The sequence below is a fragment of the Hemiscyllium ocellatum genome, chromosome 4, assembly GCF_020745735.1.
Source record: "Hemiscyllium ocellatum isolate sHemOce1 chromosome 4, sHemOce1.pat.X.cur, whole genome shotgun sequence".
NCBI classification, from domain to species: Eukaryota; Metazoa; Chordata; class Chondrichthyes; order Orectolobiformes; family Hemiscylliidae; genus Hemiscyllium; species Hemiscyllium ocellatum.
The window spans coordinates 99,812,442-99,839,348 of record NC_083404.1 but is presented as its reverse complement, the minus strand read 5'-3'; the positions used below and the strand labels follow the sequence as shown (position 1 = coordinate 99,839,348).

At 39.0% G+C, this 26,907-nt stretch overlaps 2 protein-coding genes across 3 annotated transcripts in view; one reads left to right on the top strand and one right to left on the bottom strand.

The window, feature by feature from the left end:
- The window catches only part of LOC132815021 (RNA-binding protein 12-like), a 129,019-nt gene that overhangs the window by 25,049 nt on the left and 77,063 nt on the right, over positions 1-26,907 (top strand). The window lies entirely within an intron of this gene.
- cibar1 (CBY1 interacting BAR domain containing 1) overlaps positions 3,749-26,907 on the bottom strand; it is a 66,635-nt gene continuing 43,476 nt past the window's right edge. Inside the window, exons 7-9 of the mRNA XM_060824422.1 lie at positions 22,175-22,288; positions 12,397-12,516; positions 3,749-4,252 (exon numbers count right to left, since the gene is read on the bottom strand). Of these exons, the coding sequence (XP_060680405.1) occupies positions 4,139-4,252; positions 12,397-12,516; positions 22,175-22,288 (348 nt within the window). The 3' untranslated portion in view covers positions 3,749-4,138. The remainder of the gene's footprint in view (positions 4,253-12,396; positions 12,517-22,174; positions 22,289-26,907) is intronic.

The window sequence follows — 26,907 nt, the reverse complement described above, 5'->3', positions numbered from 1 at the left end:
TTACAGACCTGTCAGTCTTACTTTTGTGGTCAGCAAAGTTTTGGAAATAACTCTGAGGGACAGGATTTATGACTATTTGGCAAAGCACAGTGTGATTAAAGGCAGTCAGCATGGCTTTGTGAGGGGCAGGTCATGCCTCAGAAATCTTTATTGAGTTCTTTGAGAAGGTGACAAGACAGGTCGAGCAGTGGATGTGTTGTATCTGGACTTCAGCAAGGCATTTGATAAGGTTCCCCATGGTAGGCTCATTCATAAAGTCAGGAAGTATGATACAGGGAGATTTAGCTATCTGGATTCAGAATTGGCTGCTGACAGAAGGCAGTGGTTGCAGATGGAAAATATTCTGCCTGGAGATCAGTGTTGAGTGGGGTCCCGCAGGGCTCTGTTCTTAGGCCTCTGCTCTTTGCAGTTTTTATAAATGACTTGGATGAAGAGGTTGAAGGGTGGGTTAGTAAATTTGCAGGTGACACAAAGGTTGGAGGTGTCGTTGATGAGTTTAGAGGGCTGCTGCAGTGCGATATTGACAGGATACAGAGCTGGAATGAGAAATGGCAGATGGAGTTTGACCTGGATAAATGCAAAGTAATACATTTTGGAAAGTCGAACCCAAATGCTGAATATCAGATTAACGACAGGATTCTTGGCCGTGTGGAGGAACAGAGGGATCTGGGTGTGCAAGTACATGGATCTCAAAATTGCCCAAGTGGATAGGATTGTTAAGAAAGCATTTGGTAGGTGTTTTGGCTTTCATTTAAAGGGAGATCAAGTTTAACAGCCGTGAGGTTTTGCTACAGCTCTACAAGTCCCTGGTGAGACAACACTTGCAATATTGTGTCTAATTCTAGTGGCCCTACTATAGGAAAGATAGAGATTTTGGAGAGGGTGCAAAGAAGGTTTACCAGGGTGCTGCCTTGACTGGAGGGCTTGCCTTATGGAGAAAGGCTGAATAAGCTTGCACTTTTCTCTCTGGACAGAAGGAGGAAGAGAGAACACCTGATCAAGGTATACAAAATAATGAGTGGAATAGCCAGAGACTTTTCCCCAGTGCAGGATTGAGTGGTACGATGAGTCGTAGCGTGAAGGTGTAAAGGAGACGTCAGAGGTAGGTTCTTTACACAGTGTTATGAATGCATAGTATACATTGCCAGGTGTAGTGGTGGAAGCAGAGTTATTAGGGACATTTAAGCGACTGCTAGACATGCACAGGAATAGCAGTGAGTTGAGGGGTGTGTAGGTTATTATATTTTACATTAGGATTAAACCTCTGCACAATATCGTGGGCCAAAGGGCCTATTTTGTGCTGTACTTTTCTACGTTCTATAATTCACTCAATTCCCTCTGTTATCTTTCTGAAATTGTGGAATTATCAATTTTCCAGTCAAAAGGAACCAGTTCCCAAATCAAAATTGCAGATGCTCTGTGAACTCTCAGAATTATCATCTCTTTCCTTACTTGTTCATTGCCTCTTAGATTTGCTTGCATTAATTTTGAGAAGACCCAGATTAACTTTCTTAGCTATTTAGTGTGACAGACTGCTTTCTCTTTTACACAAAACAATTATTCAGTAAGTTTTTTTTAATTTACCTTGTCTCAGTTATCAGTTTTTACCAGGTTCACATTGCTTCTGGTCACATGTTCGTAATGTTATTTACCAAAAATTGTTTATATTTCTTTTTGATTTTCAAACTCCTTCAGCTGTTGGACCAATGTTAGGGCCTGAAGATTTCTGTAGGTTGTGCTGCTGTTTTCAGTGCAATTCACCAAAAAAAATCAGCCAGTTTAGAGCACAAAATCAAATTATTTAAAGTGTAATCTTAAATATAAGCTTCTGTAATCTACTGCATTGGTCTGAAAACTTCGAGTAGGAAGACAGTCCGGCCAGCAAAACAGTCACACCCTTGTTTGAGTTAGTCTTCAGTCAGTATCTGCTAGTAGATTCTGTGGACCTTTTAAGGGGGCTCTTAAAATTGTTTCACGTTAGGAGCAACAACATTAATGGACAACATTTTAAATATTTAAGAATATTTGATTAAGCTAATCATGATTTTGCTTGTAGTAATGAAATAAATGGAAACTTGGAAAAAATTAAAAATGCAATTTTGAGCATATTTTTCACAGTTCTATCTCAAAATGTACTTTATCCAAACAACTATTATTCAGAAGACTATCTTTAGATATGATGTTTCAAACCTTGAAGATAGCCTTAAACTTGAAAAGACCTGGTTCTATTTCTGATTGGAAATTAAGAATATCAAAAAGTATAAAGTGAAGTAACCAAATGTAGAAGTTGTTATTGTTTTGCTGCGTTAAAGGCACGAGCGGTTGACTGAAAAAATGAATGAAGTGCAAATTTTTGTTCTGTTTTACATTAGGTAAGTTCAGCTATTGGACAGAAACTGCAAATATCCAATTGGGATGCAGTTGAAATTTAATACAGCAGATGATTGCTCCTCAACTTGAATTTTATTAATTCACCAATTTGTTAGTGGGACTTTGCAACTGTATCAGCTTGTGATTGGTGTTTCCCCTGGCAGTAGAAGAGATGTAAAGACACAAGCACAGGTTTGATCTCACAGGATTTGAGCACACTTATTTTCTTGACAATTTTCTAAGCTACCACAGTCTATTCTGATATAAGGCTGTTCTATTACACTTTTGTTTTATTTAACGTGGGATTGCAATAGCAGCACCATTTAAACCAATGGTGCGGGATTCTTTTTATAGCCAATGTGAGTAAGGAAAGTTCATGTTCTACAAATAATGATCTAAATTCTTCAATCACGTTATAGCCAATTCACATTGAAGAAATGTGCATTATAGCAGACTGACTATTTTACACCTTGTTTACTTTTTCATTAACTTCATTCATAATTTCCAATTATGGTTGAAAAGCACAAGTTAAAATGACAATTCTTACAAGCTATATTTTCTGTAGGTCACACAATAACTTTGGCATTGTTTTTACTACTCTTATCGTCAAACCTAGTCCCCTGTTTGGTTAACAATGATTGCAGATGCTGGAAACTAGATTCTGGATTAGTGGTGCTGGAAGAGCACACCAGTTCAGGCAGCATCCGAGGAACAGTAAAATCAACGTTTCAGGCAAAAGCCCTTCATCAGGAATGGCTTTTGCCCAAAATGTTGATTTTACTGCTCCTCGGATGCTGCCTGAACTGGTGTGCTCTTCCAGCACCACTAATCGAGATATTGATGATAAGAGTATTAAGTTCCTAAAGTAATGATTGAACATTACAGCACGGGCAGGAAAGAGGCCGAGACCATACCCAAATCAGCTGTGATCTTATTGAATGAGGAGGAGTTCAAAGGGCTAAGTGACTTCCCTGAGCTCCTAAATCCTATATTCCAGTGGCAGATTGCCACTTTGAATTGCATCAAAATCTACTTTTTTTTGTTTGTTTTGATAAAAAGTGTCAAACTATTAGGTGGTTGGAAAAACAAGTGGTTCACAAACTCCTGTCATGGAAGGGAAATATTTTAGGGAATTTTTATCCAGTTTGGTCTTTACACCAGTACTTGGAGATGTAGTTTGCTTTTAATTGCACTTTATAACAAGCCATTCATTCAGCTTTATAGACCTGCAATAAAGAATATCACCTTCGCAGAATAATTAGAGGTAAAATTAATAATATTAAAGATGCTGATATCCTGGAAACAAATTTTAAATGATGGTGACTGCAATTTCCCACCCATTTGATTTAATTAAAAAAAAGTGTGCTTACTTTCATCATCAATAGATATAGAAAACATGTTTGTGTGTACTACATGTACAATCAAATTTTGTACAGTTAAAGTTGCCAGTACCTTTGCTATATACGATGCATATCAGCTTTAGAAATGTACATATGTGCACATTGTGCATTATGAACATTAATTATGTTGCACAACCTGATGAACTTTCACACAGTGTGCTTACAAAAACAGCTCTCTGTAAAAGTAAAAATGACAACTGTCCACAAATTTTGGCATACATACGAAAATTAAGTATTTGGCAGTGTAAAATGCATAAAACTAGTTTCTTGCAAGGCTGGACAGGTTTACATTAATGAATATTATAAATGTATCATACACAGAAATAAGTCTAGTTTTTAAAATAATTTGTGCAGCAGTATTATAATTCTCAGTCTTCTTCTTCCTCCTCCTCATCCTCATCATCTTCCTCCTCCTCTTCCTCCTCCTCCTCTTCCTCATTATCATCCTCTTTCATCTTTTTTTTGCATAATGTACTGTGGTGCTGTACCAAAAACAAATAATCAGACCAAGAATAAGGTTAAATGTTACTGATTGATTGCATTACAATTCCATGTGGCTATTTATAATTCCCTCAGGAAGGAAGGCAGGTATTACTAGCTCCGAAATATTAATCTAACATAAGTAAAAACTTGAACAGAACCAAATACTACATTTTAGAAAGCATAACATGCTAGTAAACATCTAAAAACATTTTCTGATCAGCAGAAACAAAATATGTAGTGAAAATGAATATAACTCCTTACAGGTAGAGAATGTTTGTTTTGTCATCACAAGCAATACTTCCTGAACATGTGATTCAAACGTGAGTTGTTAAAATGGTAAGTTTTCCTGGTGAAAGTTTAGAAGCTGTCCAACTAAAAGACCCAGACTTAATGTTGGGTTCTCATGTGCAATTTGAATTGGATTTACTAGATTTACTGAGACAATGTAATGTTACCACTGCTTCAAATGATGCTATTTTAATATTACATGGCACTGAATTTGGACTTCTTTTCTATTTTTATGACTCACTTAGTTGCTCATTAGATAATTTCATTGAGAAAGCAATTGAGCCCAACTTATATTTTAAAAGGGTTGGGAATATTATATGTGGAAAACACATCATCCTGACTTTACAAATGGTACCACATGAGATTCTTAAAAACTATGTAGAAGCATTTAAAATAGGTGAATCTGAAGAAATGCTGGTGTAATGATGATTCAGAATATCTGATTTCTGAGGTGAAAGAACAGCTTTAAGTTGGAATTATATTTTTGTTGTGTTTAAAATGGCAAAGATGTGATTTTTAGCTCTATTTTAGATTTTTATTGAGAGTTGTTACGGGGATTCGGTCTTTAATCCTAAAGGTGAACAGTTTAGTACGTTAGGGAAAAGGGTAGAAGAGAGGAAACAAAAACCTACTGCCTACCAGCAGGCATCCAGTAACAAAATCCAAACAACCTGGAAGAAGACAAGAAGCTTGTAGGTGGTAAAGAATTCGAGTGGCTTAGTCAGTAAAAGAAAAGCTCCAGAAACGTGGCTGTTGAAGTCTCTGACAGGAAGACATCTTAAAAGCCACGGTAAGTAGATTTAGAAATAAAACAAGTGTGATTCCAATGCGCTACTGACCCGATATGTCACCTCTTCTATACTAGTAAAACCACACATCTTGGGATAGTGACGTGAGGAATTTGCATATTAATTAATCAAAATCTAGATCTTCATTCTAACTGATTTGACAGCTGTCTTAGGTTTGTTCAATACATGTTCATCAGTTGTCTGACTCTGGTTTTTTACTTAAATTCTGTATCTGATGTTCCTTGTCTCACTAGCACCTAAAAGAGCAAACTCTGAAAGCTTGTGTTTTCAAATAACCTGTTCAAATGTAACTTGGTGTTGTATGATTTTTGACTTTGTCCAACCCAGACTAACACTGGCAGCTCCATATCATGGAACTCATAAGAGGTGGGTTCATTGAGGAAGGGGGTTGTGGGGTGGTTAGCAAGAGATCCAGCAGTGGCCTAAGCAATGTTCTGTATAGCTGCAACATGACCTCCCAATTCCTGTACTCAATACTCTGACCAATAAAAGAAAGCATACCAAATGCCTTCTTCATTATCCTATCTCCTGTGACTCCACTTTCAAGGAGCTATGAACCTGCACTCCAAGGTCTCTTTGTTCAGTAACACTCCCTAGGATTTTACCATTAAGTGTATATATCCTGTTAAGATTTGCTTTCCCAAAATGCAGTTTCGCATTGACCTAAATTAAACTCCATCTGCCACTTCACAGTCCATTGGCCCATCTGGTCAAGATCCCATTGTAATTTGAGGTAACCTTCTTTGCTGTCCACTACCATTCCAATTTTAGTGTCATCAGCAAAATGGCTAACTATACCTCTTATTACAATGAAACTGTTTCCCTTTTTAAGGAACAAGAGAAAATTACACAGTACTCTAGACATGGTCTCTCAATTACTCTACAGTTGAAACAATACTTCTCTACATATATACTTTCTCCCCATCACAATTAGGGCCAAAGTTCCCTTCACCATCCTAATTACTTGTTCTATCTGCAATTGTGACTCAAGTAAGGAAATCTAGATACCTATATACTGTAGCATTCTGTAGTCTCTCTCCATTTAAATAACACTCTGTATCCTTTGGCAACAATAATAGTAAAGCAATCTCTCATTTTTCTACGTTATGCTCCATCTACAAACAACTGCCCACTGACTCAATATATGTCCCTTTACAGACTATTTTTATTCTCATCAGAACTTGCTCTGTCTTTGTACTGTCAGCAAATCTGTCTACATATACAGGCTCCTTCACCCTTAATACAGATTATAAGTACATGAGGATCAGCACTGATTTCTGCAGAACTTCACTGACATTTTGCCAATTTAGAGAAACTAGAAAAAAGATCCACTTAGTTACTGTTTGTTAACTAGTTCTCTATCCATATTAATGGATCAACTCAACACAACAACTCGTAATAAAATCGAAAGAACTGTGGATGCTGTGCATCAGAAACAAAAACAGAAGTTGCTGGAAAAGCTCAGCAGGTCTAGTAGCATCTGGGAAAAGAAATCAAAGTTAATGTTTTGAGTCCGATGACCCTTCCTCAGAACACTCATCAACAACTCTTACCTTGTTCAGTAGTCTTTTATGTAGCACTTTATTGAATTTTTTTTTGGAAATTCAAATACAACTTCAAGCAGACCTGGGTTTTAGATTACCCGCTGAAATTATGTCTTCCTATCTTGACTGATTTTTTTTTCTCTCTCCTCAAATATCTTTCCACTTCCATTTGTGATTTGGCTGGAGCTTTGTCAATTTCACAATTTCCAGTTTGCAGGCTCCAGCCAACACTTCTTCACCATGGAGGTGCAATACCTCGATACATCCACCCCCATCAGGATTGTCTGAAGGTCGTCAGCTACTTCTTTTAAAGACCTGAACAGTCTTCATGCACCACCTCTTGTGCATAGCTAAGCTCATTCTCACTTGGAACAAGTTCTCCTTTAAATTATTTTACTTTTACCAAGTCAAAGGTGTGAATATGAATATCTACATGGGTCCTACTTATGGTTATTTCTTTGTGGGATACATGTAACACTCCTTGTTCCAGTCCTAAACTGATGCCCCCCGACAAATCTTTCTCCGATATTTCTCCGGGGAATTGCTCAGAATAAACTGGTTTACACTTTAATCTGAGACTTTATAATCCTGGAGGTATTTTACCAGGGAGCAGAATCAATGACTCTGGGACACAGACATTCAGCTCATCACCGAACTTGAAAAATCAGTGTCACAGGAAAGTGGTGAGCCAACTGCCTGATAAGGAACAACCGTTGGAGACTAACCCTAAATAGCAGTTATTAAAAAAATGCAAACTTGCTAAGGGATTAGCCAATGATTAACTGAAAAGCATCAGGGATTAGTAACAAAAGCAAGGATCGCTGGGAATCACAGCGAGTCAGCCAGGCAGAAGACAGCAAGCTAATGTTGAGTCTAGATGACTCTTCATTAGAGATAAGGAACTGTCAGAGAATAAGAAGAGGAGACTAAAGGTAAAGGGAGTACCTTTTTTAGATTAAATAATTTTAAAAGTTAGCGAGAAAGACTAATTAGGCTTAAATTTAAATCATGGCAGGTGAGGCCAGCAAGGTGGTACGTATCATGGATCTGACTGGCATCTGAGATGGCTGAGTGTATGGAAAGTGCTCCCAACTGCGGAAACTTGAGCTCCGGGTTTTGGAGAAGTGGTCATACCGCAGATGAAGGGATGGTGGAAAAAAAATGGAATGGCAGTCAAAAGAGGATCCTGCTCACAAATCAGTTTTCCATTTTGGAAGCTGAGGAGGGTGATGGTTCTTCAAGGGAGTGCACACAGAGCCAAGCGCTTGCTTCACAAGCGATCTGGTTGTAAAAGAGGAGATGGAGGTGGAGGAGTGACAGTAACAGGGTCAACTAATGAGAACAGATAAGTGTTTCCGTAGCCTCAGATGTGACTCTAGAATGGTGCGTTGCCTCGCTGATAATAGTATCAGGAAAGTCACTGAGCAGTTGCAGGGTGTCCTTAACAGGAAGGGTGATAAGACAGAGGTTATGGTACACATTTGGTACCAATAACATCAGTAGAATAAGGGATGCATTAAGAATTAATTGAGTGAGGCAGCAAATTAAAAAAAAACAGGACTTAAAAGTTGTGATCTCTGGATTACTCTCAGTGCCAAGTGCTACCAAGTACAGATATGGCAGATGAATGCATGGCTCAGGAGTTGGTGCAGGAGAGAGGGTTTTACATTCCTGAATTACTAGTGCTGGTTCGGAGAAAAGTCAGGCCACTACAAATGAGAGGGTCTGCTTTTAAACCAGATGGGACTAATATCCTTGTGGTAGGGTTTAGTAGTGTTGGGAGAAGTCTAAAGTTAGGAGTTAAGTTATCTTGAGAATGTGACTTGAAAGAAGTTCTGAGATTTACATATTAATGAATTGAAACCTGCAACCCACTCTAAGTGATTGAAGACTTAACAGCAATCTTGGTTTGTTCAATACATCGTATCAATTGTATGACACATTGATCTTTTAACATAAATTCAGTGTCCTGTGATCCTGCCCCACTAGCTACCTGTCAAAGGAGCAGCGCTCTGAAAGTTGTTCTTCCAAATAAACTTGTTGGACTATGTGGTGTTGTGTGATTTTTAACTTTGTCCACCCCAGTCCAACATCAGCACCTCCACATTAAAGTTAGCAATGGCAGGGGACAATGCATTCATTCAAAAATAAAATAGTTTATCAAGGTAGTAAGGTAAGGCTGGATGGCCTCTACTTGAATGCTATTTGATTGACATGTAGAAATGTGATGTTGCTGCCATCACAGATTTGTGGTTGAAAGAGGAAGAGGAGTAGCAAATCAACTTTCCAAAGTAAAGGGATCTTCAGGCAGGACACTGGAAGGGGTAAAAGAGAAAGGTGTATCGCATTTTTAGTTAAGGAGTCGGTTGCTGCAGTAAGAGGGGATGATATCTTGAAAGGGTCATCAAATGAAGTTTTATGGGGAGAGTTTATGAATAGAAAGAGGGAGTCACACTTTTATGAATGTATTTTAGGTCGCCAAATAGTCAGTGGGCAGTTGATGAAAAGAAACATAGACAATTCACTAAGGTATGCAAAAATAATATGGTAATTATGTTGGGGAATTCAACTTCGCCTTCATAGTATAAAGGGTTTACAAGGGGGCAAACTTCTTCAGGAGGGTTTTCTTTAAATATCGACATGGAGATGATCCAACAAGGAACTGTCATGGTAGACCTAATTGTGGGAATAAATCCGGACAGTGTTCTAAGTATGTTACAGAAAAGGAAAAAGATAATCTGCAGATCACTCTTCTAGGGTGAAAGGGAGGTGGTTCAGAGGAGATTTGAGGAAATTTGTTTTCACCCAGAGAGTGGTGGAAATTCTGGAATGCACCACCTAGGAGAGTATTTGAGGTAGGTAACTTCACAACATTTTAAAAAGTATTTGGATTAGCACCTGGAATGTCACAACATTCAAGGTTATTGACCTACTGCTAAGAAGTGTGACTTCTGTAGAGTCAGCTTGGTGTTTTGTAGTACAGATTTGTTGGGTCAAAGTTTCTTTTGGACTCTGATTTTATGACTGTTTCCTCTGCAACACCCTGTCCATTATTCTGTCACTCCTAACACATTGACACATGTAATTACAGTAGGTATCACACTTGCCTTTTCACCTTCTTGCTCTTCACCGTCAGAGGCCCCAGTTACACCTCCTGGGTGAAGCAGTGGTTTACTTGCACTTTAAGTACAATCTTCTTTATTTGCTGCTTACAATGCAGTCTCCTCTATATTGCGAGAATAAATACAGCCAGGAGGACCATTTTTGGAACCTCTCCTCCACAGGAAAAATAACCCTGACGTTCTGTTTACTTGCCATTTCAATATACCATATTGTTCTCATGCTAACATATATGCTCTCTGCCTGTTGCAGTGTTCAAGCGAATACAAACTGGAAGAATACCACCTTATTTTCCACTTGGGCACTTTACAGCCTACAGGGCTCAACAACTTCAGAGCTGTTCTCCATTTTGTTTACGTTCCCTCAGTGTTTTGTTTGCTCTCAGAAAATGCTTACCGGTTTTCCATAGTATTAACACCTATTTTGTATCAGTATCCCTCCTCTACTACCATTATAATTTCCTTTGCGTTTTTACTCTGTGGATATCTTCACCATCTGTTTGACTCATTCGTCCTCCCCCTTTGTCAACAGCATGCAACTATTAATTTCTAGCTTCATTCAGTTCTGAAGAGGTCATACCAGACTTGAGGTGCTATCTTTGTTTCTCTCTCCACAAATGCTGTCAAACCTGCTAGGTTTCTGTAGGACTTTCTGTTGTTGTTTCAGATTTCCAGCACTTGCAGTTCTTTTGTTTTTATCTGGGTTTCAGATTTTTTGGTATTAAATTACATTTGATTACTTTAGCCATTTTGGAGGTGTTTTAATAATATATGTATATTGCTAAACTTAAAAAAAAATCCCATATTCCATGTTAAACCTTATGAATGAAAGAAGACTTCTTTTTGCTGTCACATGAAATAGCACAGTAACTCTATTTCAGGAACCACCCATAAAGTAGTTACCAGATAATAATCAGCATTATCTCAATTATGCTATAACTGAAGATTAAGTAACTAACAATTAGCAGTTAATAAAGGATACGAGTTCCATTAATTATATTAAGTGTTTGCTTCTAACAGTACTTTTAAATACAAAGTGTGGAAAGTAAAGAAACAAAACATGTTGAGAGCCTTATCAATAAGATAACTATTGGATCTTAAAGCCAGAGATTTAACTCATTCATTTGGTTCATTGTAATATGAGCCAAACATTTTCAATGCTGCATTGCCTCCATAGTTAAATTAAAGCCTTCACACGGTCAGATCCAATCAAATTGACTATTTCCACGTTATCAACAAATTGGATTTTAAGAACAAATTTTAATTAAGGATAGGTGAATCCAAAAATAGTGTAGAAAAAGAAACTAATGAAACCAATTTTCTTGTGTACTTTTTTTGTCTCAAACAGTTACAGGGATTCCTCGCCTTGGTTGGCTCTCATACACCCTTTTTTTTTGGGAGTCATCTTAACCTTGGGCTCTGTAAGCATGAGTGTTTTTTTTTAATTTTGGAACAGATATCTCTATTTTCAAATCTGATTCATGGTAGTATCAAAGCTAGGCATGTTTTACATTGGGGATGGAAACATTTCCTGTCAACAACCTAGACTCCAGATTCACCACCAGTTTAAAATATGTTCTCTATTTTTGGTAACCATAGCTTTTTGTGTCTATTGATGGTTAATCAGTCTTTAACTATTAAATAGTGTATTTTGCTTAATCAGTTCAGAATGACATACTACCATTGTGCCACAAGATTCTTTAAAATGTAATGTTTGTTGTCTATAGTTAATAAACTTTGATATTATTCATTAATTCAGTATCCTTGTGTTACCTAATCATTATATCTCAGTTCAAAGATTTTAGATTCAACAGATTGTTTGAAATTAGATTAGATTATTTACAGTGTGGAAATAGGCCCTTAGGCCCAACAAGTCCACACCGACCCTCCGAAGAGCAACTCACCCAGACCCATTCCCCTACATTTACCCCTTCACCTAACACTATGGTCAATTTTGCATGGCCAATTCACCTAACCTGTACATTTTTGAACTGTGGGAGGAAACCCACGCAGACACAGGGAGAATGTGCAAACTCCATACAGACAGTTGCCTGAGGTGGGAATTGAGCTCAGATCTCTGGCGCTGTGAGGCAGCAGTGCTAACCACTGAGCCACCCACAAAAGGTTTGAAGGGGTTATTCCATTGGTTCTGCACCTTATTAGAACAAACTGAATCAATCTACATTATATATTAAAGTATTAAAAGGCTTGTTTAGATATTGTTTCTTCTTTACGCAACCTGATTATTAGTGTTCTTTTGAGGATCTAACAAATTATCAAACCAAAGTAATTGGAGATTATTGATATTAATCACATGATATTATTCACATGTAAAGCAAACACTCCACCATTTGAGCTAACTCCCAAGGCTCACCTCTCTTACCTTAGAAGATCCTGACATACGTAGAGCTGGATCTATTCCATTCATAGTATTCATAGAATTTGCAGATACTATGCTCAGACGAGGCTGGCTGTCTTGTAAATGAAGTGTGTTCCTGAAAATCTATAAAGCAAATGAACTCATCGACTAACAGCCTTTTGAAAAAATACGTACATAATATATATTTCTAGGTAACATTGGTACATCGTTAAAGTCACATTCTAATGTTTACAAAAAGGCTAGTGATTATGAACATACTTCACACAAATAATGTGTCAGGGGTGTATTAGTATGGGGAAACAAAGTAGTAAATGGATTATCCTTCAAATATAATAAAATCAAATAAGATAGATGATGTGTCTAGGCAGGGAGGATATAATTGGCACTCCTGGGCAAGTTGAAGGTATTGTCTAAGGAGACTCACCTGCAACAGAGGGTTTTTGATTAGATTACCTAGATTTCCTACAATGTGGAAAGAGGCTGTTCAGCCCAACAGGTTCACACTGACCCTCCGAAGAGTAACGCATCCAGACCCATTTCCCTCTGACGAATGCACCTAACACTATGGACAATTGAGCATAGCTAATTCACCCGCCCTGCACATCTTTGGACTGTAGGAGGAAATCTATGCAGCCACGGGGAGAATGTGCAAACTCCACACAGTCACCTGAGGCTGGAATTGAACCTGGTGCTGAGGCAACAATGCTAACCACTGAGCCACCGTGCCGCCCTATGGAAGAAGTCAATTTTTGTGTACGTGTTGCCAATCGAGCTTTATCCTAGACTGGGAGAAGCTTTTTGAGTGTTACTGAAGCTCACTCATCAGGAAAATGGGAAATATTTCATCATACTCTGCCTTGTACATGGTAGACAATGAGTTATTTGCTGTAGCTACAGTATTCATATGAATAAGCCAATTCAGTTTCTAGTAAATGGTAAGCCTCAAGATGTTCATAATGTGTGATTCAGTGATGGTGTGCCATCCAAATGTCAAGAAGCTACACTGCCTGTAGCTTGTATGTTACTTGGCATTTGTCAGCCCAAGTCTAAATCTTTCTATACTTGGGCAGAGATTACTTCAGAATCTGAGGAGTTGTGAATTTTGCTGAGCATTATACAATCATCATTGAACAGCAGGAAGATCTTGATGTATAGCTGTAGATGGTTGGGCAGAGGACTCTACTTTGTAGAACCCCTGCACAGTTGTCCTGAAGTAGAGATTGGCCTTTAACGACCACAATCATTTTTTTTGTGCCAAGTCTCAGATGAGAGAACATAAAGATAGGGATGAGGAGGAACTTCTTTTCTTTCCGAGAGGTGATGAATCTGTGAAAATCTGCCACAGAGGGGTGTCAAGACTGGTTTGTTAAGTACGTTCAAGGCTGAGACAGACAGATTTATAATCACTGAGGACATCTCAGGCATAGATAAAGCAGAAAAGTGGAGTTTAGGATTACCAGATCATTCACAATCTTATTGAATGGCAGAGCAGACTAAATGGGCTATATTGCTTATTTCTGCACCCATGTCTTATGGGAATTAAATAAAAAGTAGGGATGTTATGCTTCAACCACATGAGGCATGAGTGAGACCATAGCTGGATATGTTGGAGTTAGTTCAGACTAATATCTGGAATGTTTTTTTTAAAATGAGGAAAGGATCAACAGTTTAAGTTTGCACCTCAGTGGGTTTTAGAAGAGTGAAAGATGACTTGATTAAAACATAAAAGATCCTGAGGGGGGCATGAAAGAGTGGATACGGAAAGGATGTTTCCTCTGGTGGGAGAATCTAGAACTAGGGGATACTCATTAAAATAAGGGGTCATCCATTTAAGACAGAGATAGAGAGTTTTGAGTCTTTGAAACTCACTTCCTCAAAAGGTGGCAGAGGCAGAATCTTTGAATATGTTTAAAGCAGAGACTGAGTGATTCTTGATAAGCAAAGGGGTGAAAGGTTATCGGGTAGACAGGACTGTGGTGTGGAGTTTAAAATCAGCCTAGATCTTATTGAAAAGCAAAGCAGGTTCATCTGTCTGAAAGGCCTACTCCTGTTCCTTATTCATATACTCATCTAAACCTTCAAGGACATAATTGAGAAATAATAATTAATAATAGAAAACAAAATGCCAGTGTCCTTAAACCAGGAGATTCAATTTTTCTTATTAGTAGAGGATGTGATAAAAGCATTCTAAAAATAGCAAAAATTGAAGAGGCAACCAAAGGCAAAGAACATAAACCATTCACAATCACTAGAGTAAAAGTATATACGAATCAGTACATGTAAGCACTTAGCCTCAATCTACTCCATTTGCCACATCTCTGCCAACTCACTTAACCTATCAATATCTTTTTGTAACCTTTATGTCCTGTTCTCAACATTTCTACTGATCTTTCTGTCATCAGTAAATTTGGCAACTGTACCTGTGTACCTTCATTTAAATCATTTATATAAATTGCAAATGAGATCACATACCTATCCCTGTGGCATACATATACTCACTCCTATTAGCCAGCCAAACTTATATACATGCCAATATGCTATTTTCTACACAATGAGGTTTTATTTTCAGCAATAATCTTTGATGTCGCACCTTACTAAGAGCCTTCTGGAAATCAAAGTTCAGCACATCCACATGTTCCTTTTTCTCCATAGCATGTGTTACCTTCTCAAAGACTCCAATAGATTGGTCAAAGTGATTTTTGACCGATCTATTGGATGATTTTACCAAAATTATGTTGACTCTGCCTGATTTTGTTGAACTTAACTAAGTGCCAACTTATTTCTTTAATAATCACTTCTAACATTTTCTCAATACTTTCCTGCTTTCTATCTCCCCTTCTTTTTGAATAAAGAGTTACATCTATAATCTTTTAATCTAATGGTACCATCCCCAAATAAAGAGAATTTTGAAAAATTAAAACCAATGCATCAACTATCTCACTAACCACCTCTTTTTGATCCTTGGATGAAAACCGTTGCGATACAGATATTTGTTAGCTTGCAGCTTCAACAACTTACTCACTTCCTGAAGTATTGAGACAACTTAAGTACTAAAAGCTGACGTATCCTGGAGCTTAAGCCCTGTACCTAGAGTCTTAAAAGAAGTAATTGCAGAGTTGGTTGATGTGTTGTTGTAATATTCCCTTTGTTTTGCACTGATCCCAGTGAATGTGAACCAGATTCATGTGGTTCATATGCAAAAGGCATGAAAAACAGGAGACTTTATTGAAACATTAGTTAGGTAATACAGCAGTTAGCACTGCTGCCTCAGCGACATGATCCTGGGTTCAATTTTAGCCTTGAGCAACTGTCTATGTGAAGTTTGCATATTCTCCCTCTGTCATGCTTGAGTTTCCACAAGGTGCATTCTGGTTTACACCCATAGTCAATAAAAATGCAAGTTAGGTGGATTAGCTATGGTGAAAACTCCTTTTGGGATGGTGGGTCTGGGAAGATGCTCTTTGGAGGGTTGGTGCAGATTCAATGGGCTGAATGGCCTCTTTCTGCACTGTAGGGATTCTATAACACATCAAGTCCTTGGGGCGGGAAAGGGCATGATAGCTATAGTTGTAGATGACACCAAAATAAGTCAGAAAAAATGTGAAAAAGATAGTACACAAGTGTTCAAAAGAGATTTACCAGGCTGACTTCTTGAATAACATGGTTTACCATCAAGCACAGATAAACAGGCTAGACTTTTATTCTAATAGGGCTAGATGGACTGGATGCAAGGATGATAGTTTCCCTGGCTGGAGTAGTTCTAGACAAAGGTTAATAAGGAGGAGTAAATGAGGGTACGATAGTAAGCTACCTCACTGTATAAAAACTAATAAGAATTTTTACAGGCACTTAAAAAGGAAATGAAGCATTTGAGAGTGTGGAGTTAATAATAGTAGGTAAAAACAAGGACTGCAGATGCTGGAAACCAGATTCTAGATTAGAGTGGTGCTGGAAAAACACAGTAGTTCAGGCAGCATCCGAGGAGCAGGAAAATCGATGAATTGGGGGCTTTTGCCTGAAACGTCGATTTTCCTGCTCCTCGGATGCTGCCTGAACTGCTATCCGTTAATAATAGGGCATGAGGAAATAGTGGATGAAGTGAATAAACGTTCTAAATTCCGACTTCACTATAGAGTATAGAAAAACATTCCAGTAGTAGCTGTAAAATAGGAAGTAGACAGGCAAAGTAATGTAGCAAAATTACAATCACAAGGGAAGAGGTACTAAGCAAACTGATGGAGCTGCAGGATGAGAGATTTCTAGGTCCAGATGGATTTCATCCTGCGATCTTACAAGACATTGATAATGAGGTAGTAGACATGCTGCTAATTTTCCAAAATTCTCTTAGATTCAACAAAGTTCCCCTTAGACTGGAATATAACCAAAAAGCAGTTAGACAGAAAAACAAAACTAACTACTAGATTTAAAAGTTGAAGTTCTAAATTGGAGAAAGGCTAATTTTGACGGTATTAGATAAGAACTTTCAAAAGCTGATTGGGGGCAGGTGTTCTCAGGTAAAGGGATGGCTGATAAATGGGAAGCCTTCAGAAAGGAGATAACGAGAATCCAGAGAAAGTATATTCCTGTTAGGTATAGGGAATGCTGGATGACTAAAGAAATTGAGTGTTTGGTTAAGAAAAAGAAAAGCATATGTTAGGTATAGACAGCAGAGATTGAGTGAATCCTTAGAAGAGTATAAAGGCAGTAGGAGTATATTTAAGAGGGAAATCAGGAGGGCAAAAAGGGGACATGAGATAGATTTGGCGAATAGAATTAAGGAAAATCCAAAGGGTTTTTACAAATACATTAAGGACAAAAGGATAACTAGGGAGAGAATAGGCGCCCTCAAAGATCAGCAAGGCGGCCTTTGTGTGGAGCTGCATAAAATGGAGGAGATAAGAAACGAGTATTTTGCATCAGTATTTACTGTGGAAAAGGATATGAAAGATACAGAAAGTAGCAAAATAGATGGTGACACCTTGCAAAATGTCCAAATTACAGAGGAGGAAGTGCTGGACGTCTTGAAACGCATAAAGGTGTATAAATCCACAGGACCTGATCAGGTGTACCTCAGAATTCTGTGGAAAACTAGAGAAGTGATTGCTGGGCCTCTTGCTGAGATATTTGTATCATCGATAGTCACAAATGAGGTGCCGGAAGACTGGAGGTTGGCTAACGTGGTGCCACTGTTTAAGAAGGGTGGTAAGGACAAGCCAGGGAACTATAGACCAGTGAGCCTGACATCGGTGGTGGACAAGTTGTTGGAGGGAATTCTGAGGGATAGGATGTACATGTATTAGGGATAGTCAACATGGCTTTGTGCGTGGGAAATCATGTCTTACAAACTTGATGGAGTTTTTTGAGAAAGTAACAAAGAGGATTGATGAGGGCAGAGCAGAGATGTGATTTATATGAACTTCAGTAAGGCGTTCGACAAGGTTCCCCTTGGGAGACTGATTAGCAAGTTTAGATCACATGGAATACAGGGAGAACTAGCCATTTGGATACAGAACTTGCTCAAAGGTAGAAGACAGAGTGGTGGAGGAGGGTTGTTTTTCAGACTGGAGGGCTGTGACCAGTGGAGTCCCACAAGGATCGGTGCTGGGTCCTCTACTTTTTGTCATTTACATAAATGATTTGGCTGCGAGCATAAGAGGTACAGTTAGTAAGTTTGCAGATGATACCAAAATTGGGGGTGTAATGGACAGTGAAGAAGGTTACCTCAGACTACAACAGGATCTTGATCAGATGGGCCAATGGACTGAGAAGTGGCAGATGCAGTTTAATTCTGATAAATGCGAGATGCTGCATTTTGGGAAAGCAAATCTTAGCAGGACTTATACACTTAATGGTAAGGTCCTAGGGAGTGTTGCTGAACAAAGAGACCTTGGAGTGCAGGTTCATACCTCCTTGAAAGTGGAGTCGCAGGTAGATAAGATAGTGAAGGTAGCGTTTGGTATGCTTTCTTTTATTGGTCAGAGTATTGAATACAGGAGTTGGGATGTCATGTTGCAGCTGTACAGGACATTGATTAGGCCACTGTTGGAATATTGCATGCAATTCTACCAGAATTTCGTTCCTACCAGAAAGATGTTGTGAAGCTTGAAAGGGTTCAGAAAAGATTTACAAAGATGTTGCCAGGGTTGGAGGATTTGAGCTATGGGTAGAGGCTTAGCAGGCTGGGGTTGTTTTCCTAGGAGCATTGGAGGCTGAGGGGTGACCTTATAGAGGTTTACAAAATTATGAGGGGCACGGATAGGATAAATAAAGTCTTTTCCCTGGCGTGCGGGGAGTTCAGAACTAGAGGGCATTAGTTTAGGGTGAGAGGGGAAAGATATAAAAGAGACCTAAGGGGCAACTTTTTCACACAGAGGGTGATACGTGTATGGAATGAGCTGCCAGAGGAAGAGGTGGAGGGTGGTACAAATGCAACATTTAAAAGGCATTTGGATGGGTATATGAATAGGAAGGGTTGGGAAGGATATGGACCGGGTACTGGCAGGTGGGACTAGATTGGGTTGAGATAGCTGGTGGGCATGGACAGGTTGGACCGAAGGGTCTGTTTCCATACTACACATCTCTATGACTCTATAACTACATGGTAGATAGTTTGACAGCTGTCATAGGAAATGTGTTAAAGTAAATCATTAAAGAAATTAAGCTACACATTTAGAAAAAAACTCAAGGTAATTGGGAAGGATCAACATAGTTGTGTTAAATTACGTTCATTCAATTTATTCAACTTCATGGGGGGGGGGGCTCTTGTGATGCAGTGGTATTGTTTCTACCCATGGACTAGGAGGCCCATGTTCAAGTCATACCTACTATAGAGGTATTTAATAACATCTGTGAACAGGTCGATTAGAAAAATAGGTAAATTTTAAAAAAATTGGATTTCTTTGAAGGAGTAACAAGAACAGTGGACAAAAGGAAGCCTGTAGATCTAGTATACTGTATATAATGAGATATCACAACAAAGGTTATTGTGAAATTAACAGCTCAATGTGTAGGAACTTGGCTGGCTGGCACAAAACATACAGTAGGAATAAATAGGTGTTTGATTAGCAAGATGTGCTATTGGAGTCCCACAGGGTTCTGTGCTGGGACCTCACCCTTTACAACGTACATTAATTACTTAGATGAGGGGAACAAAGGCATGATAACTATATTTGCAGAAGACAGGCAGAAAGGTCAGAAAATAGGTTTTGAAGAAGACAGCGTAGAGGGATATGAGTGTTCAAAACAGATTCAAGTTGATTCCTGGAATGAAGTGGGTGACTTATCAAGCATAGATAAACTAGTTAGACTTGTATTCATTACAGCCTAGAAGAATGAACGGTGATCTTACTGAAACATACAAGATTCAGAGGTTAAAAATCACATCATCAGGTTATAGTCCAACAGGTTTAATTGGAAGCACACTAGCTTTCGGAGCGCCGCTCCTTCATCAGGTGGTTGAGGATATACTATTGTAAGACACAGAATTTAGAGCAAAAGTTTACAGTGTGATGTAACTGAAATTATACATTGAAAAATACCTTGATTGTTTGTTGAGTCTCTCATCTGTTAGACTGACCATGATAGTTTCACTTCTTTCATATGTAAGTCACAAACCTCTTTCTAAAAGTTACATTCTCGGGTGAAGTGTAACAACTGGTGTCAGCCTGTTAAGATGTTGAAGGTGTTAGCACCCTGTGTGCGCCATAATGTTTAGACTGATTCTAATCTAAAAAGTGAGTTAACAGAGTCTTACATGGATTCATGCAGTTTTTGAGCAAAATACAATGTAACTCTGCAAGTACAAATTCGCCCCACAAACGTATATGTATATATCTGCATGTGTGTGTCTGTCTTTCTGGAATGGGGGGTTGTGGGTGTCAAAGAGAGTGCATGTGTGTTTAAGTGTAAAGTGTCTAAGTCTGTGAGAGGATGCATGTGTGAGTGTGGGATTGTGTGTGTCTGTGTCTGGGGTGGGCCGAGAAGGTATTTTTCAATGTATAAATTTCAGTTACATCTACTTCTGCTATAAATTCTGTGTCTTACAATTGTGTACTTCACAACCACCTGATGAAGGAGCCGTGCTCTGAAAGCTAGTGTGCTTCCAATTAAACCTGGTGTTGTGTGATTTTTAACGTTGTCCATCCCAGTCCAACACTGGCATCTCCAAATCAAGATTCAGAGCAACAGTGACAGGGTAGATTTTGGGGTATCTTGAACTAGGGAGTATAATAACAAATTAAGGGGAAATGAATTTAAAACTGAGAACTGAAGGAATTTCTTCACCCACAAGGTACTGCATGTTCAGAATTCTCTATACCAGAGATTTGTAGAGACTAAATCACTTCAAATATTTAAAAAGGAGATAGATAGACTTTTGAAATATTGAGCAGTAGAGAGCTATGATGAGCTGTTACAAAAGAGGAGTTGAGGCCTGGGGCAGATTAGCCATGTTTGATGGCAAGGTTGAAGTGCCAAATAGCCTGCTCTTGCTTCAATTTTAAAGACATAAGATATTTGAAGATGGATACAGAAATGTTGCCTGAGACAGTTAGGGATGGCAGATGGAGAATAATGTGGAAAAATGAGAAGTTTATTTTGGCAGGAAGAATAGAAACAAAGCAGACTATCACTTAACCAGAAAATGACTGCAGAATTCTGAAGTGCAAAGGTATTTAGGTATTCAAGTGCATGAATCATAAGATGTTTGTATGCAGTTACAGCATGTAATCATGAAGGCTAATGTGATATAGTCTTTACTATGAGTTGAAATGAACATAAAAGTAAGGATTTATACAGGGCATTGGTAAGACCACATTTCAAACCCTATGTGCAGTTTTAATCTCCTCATTTAAAGGAAGGATGCAACTACACTCATATGTAGGTTAGGTGCATTAGTTAGGGATAAATGTTGAGTAATAGGATAAGGGAATGGATCTGCAGACTTACTCTTCGAAGGGTCAGTGTGGACTTGTTGGGCCAAATGGCCTGTTTCCAAGCTGTAGGGATTCTAATTATAAAGTGTAAGTACACTACAGGTGGTTCACTAACTTGATACCTGGACTGAAATGGGTTGTTTTGCAAAGGTAGATTGGACAGGCTGGCCCTGTTTCCTCTGCACTTTCGAAGAGTGTGGGATGACTTAACTGACCTGTATAAGATCTTGAATGGTCTTGCCAAGATTGATGTGAAAAGAATATTTTCTCTTATGGGGTGAGTCCAGAACTAGGACAGGCAATGTGTAAAAACTAGGAGATGCCCTGTCAGGACAGACGAGGACAAATGTTTTCTCTTTGAAGGTTGTGTGACTTTCAAACTCTATCTTAGAAGACAAGGTGAGATGGGATCATTGAATAGATTAAGAAAAAGGTAGATTGAGTCTGCTGCCTAATAAGAATCTAAGGACTGTCAAGGTAAATGGAAATGGGGTATTCAAAACACAGCTAATGAACTTAATGATTGGTAGAACAGGTTCAAGAGATATATGCTCCTAATTCATATGATCATATTAAGCTTAACTGAGTCAGAACCCTCTAAAGTCCTCAACTTCAAGAGGTTTTCTGGAGGATTATATATGGTGGGGAAATGTGCATCAAAAGTTTCAACGTTCCACACAATTTCCACAGGATCAGGAATTCAACACATTCCTGGTGAGCAATTCCAGTCTATGCTGCTCCAATAACTCTCTGGTCATTGAGATATAAAGGCCAGTATTATTAAAAGTAAAAGCATATGTTGAATATTGTCTTCACATGAGCCTTAAAAATCTTAAAATACAACTTACCTCCATATCTGCCTCTTCATCGATATTCTGTATATGCTGATACGCTTTGCTATAAACCTCTAAAGCTTTTGCATGGAACGCCATTTGAATTGTGATGAAGTCCCCAAAAATTTTCTATTTGAAGTAAAAAGTAAAGAATTTCATGTATTAATTCATCAATAGAAAGTATTGTGTAGTACTTCAAATCATTGTTAGAAATGTTAAGTATCCCTGCATTGTAAAATAGCATTCAATTACACCTGAATCAAGTTGCAAAATACCATTATACATTTTATAAAATGAATAGTTAGTAAGATTACATTTATATTAAACAAAATTCATGTGTGTGGAGTTCATTTCCTAGCTATATAGTGTCCTAAATAGCACGTGATACATTTCTGTTCTCTTATGCCCAGGCACATTTCTTCATAAATCTGTTTTCACTACATATCTACATCCCCACAGTCAAGACATAATACTGCAAGTGACTGTGTATAGAAAAAATTCACTCTCTTGGCACCATGTACATTCCATCAATTCTCCAGGGACAGATGGTGTGTGCTGGACAGTTAGTTACCCACATGGTCCTTGCATTGTTCTTCAAGATCACTGAAGAACTCCACACAGGTAATGGTCACGGTGTAGCCCAAGCTCAGAAAACCAACATAAATCTACGCATAGTCAGTGAAGAAAGACTTCCCTGAGAATTTGGATTTGAACCTGTCCAACCCTTTCTTTTAATTTAAGAGCAAGATCCGTAAAATCAACGTAACCTAACTACTTGGTCAACAAAATGCTGGCAATTCAAAAGAGGAATCAACAATTCCGCAAATAGCGCCTTTACCATTAATTAGTCTGGAGTGAAAAATACTCCTCAGCATTCTAAAGTACAACCCAAATGAACCACTGAAAATCTTCCAATATAAAAGAGAATCTTTTTTATATATTATTTGATCATAAGCAAGTGACACACTCATCCTACCTCGGCCAGAAGTTATTACCTGTTCCTAACTGTCCTGGAGAATATGGCTGTGAGCTGCTTAAGAGCCTTTGTCTTGAGTTGGGGGTAATTTATTAGTTTGGATAGAGGATTATCTAACCAACAGAAAGCTGAGAGTTGGATAAGTGGGTCTTTTCCTGGTTGGCAAGATGTAGCTTGTGGGGTGTCACAGGGCTTGGAACTTAGGTCCCAAATACTGACAACCTATATTAATGACTTGGACGTGGACATTCAAAGTACTATAGCCAAATTTGCAGGGGATACTAAAATAAGTGGGAAAGTAAGTTACAATGAAGAAATAAGAGGGATACTGGGCAAATGCTGGCAAATGGAACTAGATTAATTTAGGATATGGATGACTTGGACCTATGGCTCTGTTTCCATTCTATGCAACTCTAAGAATTTATATATAAAAAAGAAAAAGTTACGAATGGATATGGATAGGTTAGATGAAAAAGGCAACACTTAGCAAACATAGCTTAATGATGTTAAGTATGAGGTTATTCATTTTGGTCAGAAGAATAAAAAGATAACTTTGGGAGAGAATCTTCAGAGTGCTTCAATACAGAAGGATCTGGATGGCCTCATGCCAAATCGTAGCAATCTAGTGGGCAGGTACAGCAAGAAATAAAGAAAGCAAATGGAATTTTAGCATTTATTGCCAAAAAAAGGAAGTGTTGCACTGTACAAGTGAGATTATACTGGAGTACAATTTTACACCTTTACTTGAGGACGAATGGGTTCATTAGATTGATTCAGAGATGAGGGGTTTGTTTCATGAAGAGAGATTGAACATTTTAGACAAATACTCTCGAGTTCAGAAGAATGAGGGAAGATCAAATTGAGGTACATAAAATGTTCAAGGAAATTGACAAAGAACACTTAGAAAGATTGGTAAAAACAAGGACTGCAGATGCTGGAAACCAGAGTCTGGTTTAGAGTGGTGCTGGAAAAGCACAGCAGGTCAGGCAGAATCTGAGGAGCAGGAAAATCGACATTTCAGGCAAAAGCCCTTCATCAGGAATAGAGGCAGGGTGCCTGCAGGGTGGAGAGATAAATGAGAGGGGGGTGGGGGTGGGGAGAAAGTAGCATAGAGTACAATAGGTGAATGGGGGTGAGGATGGAGGTGAAAGGAGCCTTCCACCTCCATCAAAGTTTCACTGCACATCCACCAATATCATTTATTGTATCCATTGCTCCCGATGCGGTCTCCTCAACACTGGGGAACCTGCACGCCTCCTAGCAGAGCGCTTTAGGGAACATCTCCGGACACCCGCATCAATCAACCCTACCGCTCTGTGGCCCAACATTTCAACTCCTCCTCCCACTCTGCCAAGGACATGCAGGTCCTGGGCCTCTTCCACCGCCGCTCCCTCACCACCCGACGCCTGGAAGAAGAACGCCTCATCTTCCGACTCGGAACACTTCAACCCCATGGCATCAATGTGGATTTCACCAGTTTCCTCATTTCCCCTTGCCCCACCTCACCCCAGCTCCAGCCTTCCAGCTCAGCACCGCCCTCATGATCTGTCCTACCTGCCTATCTTCCTTTCCACCTATCCACTCTACCCTCCTCTCTGACCTATCACCTCCATCCCCACCCCCACACCCCTCTCATTTATCTCTCTACTGTGCATGCACCCTGCCTCTATTCTTGATGAAGGGCTTTTGCCTGAAACATCGATTTTCCTGCTCCTTGGCTGCTGCCTGATCTGCTGTGCTTTTCCAGCACCACTCTTAGAAAGATGGTGCCTGACGAGACAATTTGGAATGAGATCATAGTTTTAAGTTAATGGATAGCAAATTGAAAACAGAGATGAGAAATTTCTTTTCAAGAAGAGTCACAAATCTATCAGTTAGTACCGCAGACACCGGGACACTGAGTAAATTTAAGCAGATAGATAGATTTTCAATTAATCATGAGTTGAATGATTATGGAGAACTGGCAGGAATTGTGGAGTTAGGGCCAAGATGAGAACAACCATGATCATATTAAACAGCAGAGTAGGTTCAAGGAGCTGAGTTGCCTATTCCAGATCCTAGTTCTTATATAAAGATGGTCCAAAGAGCTGAATGTCAAACGTGAAGGGAGAGCATTCGGCTTGACGTCAAGTCAGCATTTGACTGAATATAGTATTAAGGATTCTGGCAAAACTGGAGTCAGTGAGTATTGGGTTGGGCGGGGGGAGGAGTTGTAGAAGCTCCCCACAAGTCAGCACAATGGAAGATGGCTGTTGTTGTTGGAGGTCAGTTTCTTAGCCCTAGGACATCTCTGCAGAAGTTCTTCAATCATAGGAAAAAACATCTTCAGATGCTTCATCAATCACCTTCCTTCCATCAGAAGGTCAGAAGTGAGAATGCTAACTGGTGATTGCACTTTAATGAACCAGATTAGTCCTTAGCATGTAGGGACATCTGCAGTCCTGTTTGGGAGAGTGTTTCAGGATATTGACAACAATATTGTTCCTAATCAGGATGGTGCATACATGAAAAGGAACTTTGCGATGGTGGTGTTCCTATGCATCTGATATTCTTATAGCTGCACTCATCCAGACAAGGATGAGTATTCTATCACACTCCCGCATAGGAAGCAGGAGTAGGCCATGATTCAATAAGATCATGGCCTCAGCTCCACTTCCCCGCCCTCCCACCAGAACCCTTAATTTCTTCATTTTTCAAAAAAAAATCTTAGCTTTAAAAGAATTTACATGGAAGCCTCAATTACTTCACCGGGCAGGGGCTTCCATAGATTTACAACCCTCTGAAGAATTGCCTTTTCAATTCAGTCCTAAATCTGCTCCCTCTAATTTTGAGGCTATGCGCTCTTGTCCTAGTTTCACCAGTCAGTGGCACCTTCTGCCTGGTGTCCTGTAGATTGTGAAGAGGAACTAGGGATACAGGAGATGAGGTAATTCACCACAGAAATTCTAGCGACTGACCTGTTCTTGTACTAGGAACAGCATCTATCATTTGAGGTAACTAAACATTCGAAAGCTCACATAAGGTCATGGTATTCTTCGCTAAGGTACTGTCTCCCTCAGATACTCCAGTTACTATTCTGTCCTCAAGTCTCTATTTGGCACAGTTATTTGTGGATTTTCAATTAATGTTGTCCCTTGTACATTCATTCTGTTGTCAAGAGTTGATCTTCATGTCTTCTCCACACTGCATCATCTCTTGTTTGTACGGTGTAGGAGACCAATCCTGTCTGTGCTACAATGAAGTTGATAGCCACTGAGTGCCAGTGGTGTAACTCCTCACTAACACTTCTTGACCTTCTTGAAAATGCAACATCTGGTGTTGTTCTCTCATTGAGAAAGGTGCTGTTTCCTGTCAAAAAGTATTTTGTAATGAGTAGTTTCAGTAAATAAAATGGCATGTGTAATCGACACTTTACCAAGATAGTGTCAGAGAAAGAGGTGTTGAGTGGGTTGTGTTCTAATACATTTTGGATCTTTTGGATCAATCTTTTGGATAGTGATCCATGTCCTCGAATTGTCCTTCAGGAATGTTGCACCATCAGAACAAACATTTGTGATTGTGTGATAAAGAGATGAATAGATGTGTCAAGTTTTATTCAGCTTTGTATACTCTGTAAACTCTTGTGATATAACCAAATAGTCAGATAATCAAACCCTGCCAAGATTTCTTCCAAGGCTGCAAATGATTTTCTCTGAAGATGCTACATTTATGATGGCAACTTTAGGACATTTAGAACGTGCACCAAAACGTGAACGAAAAACACTTTCCCCTC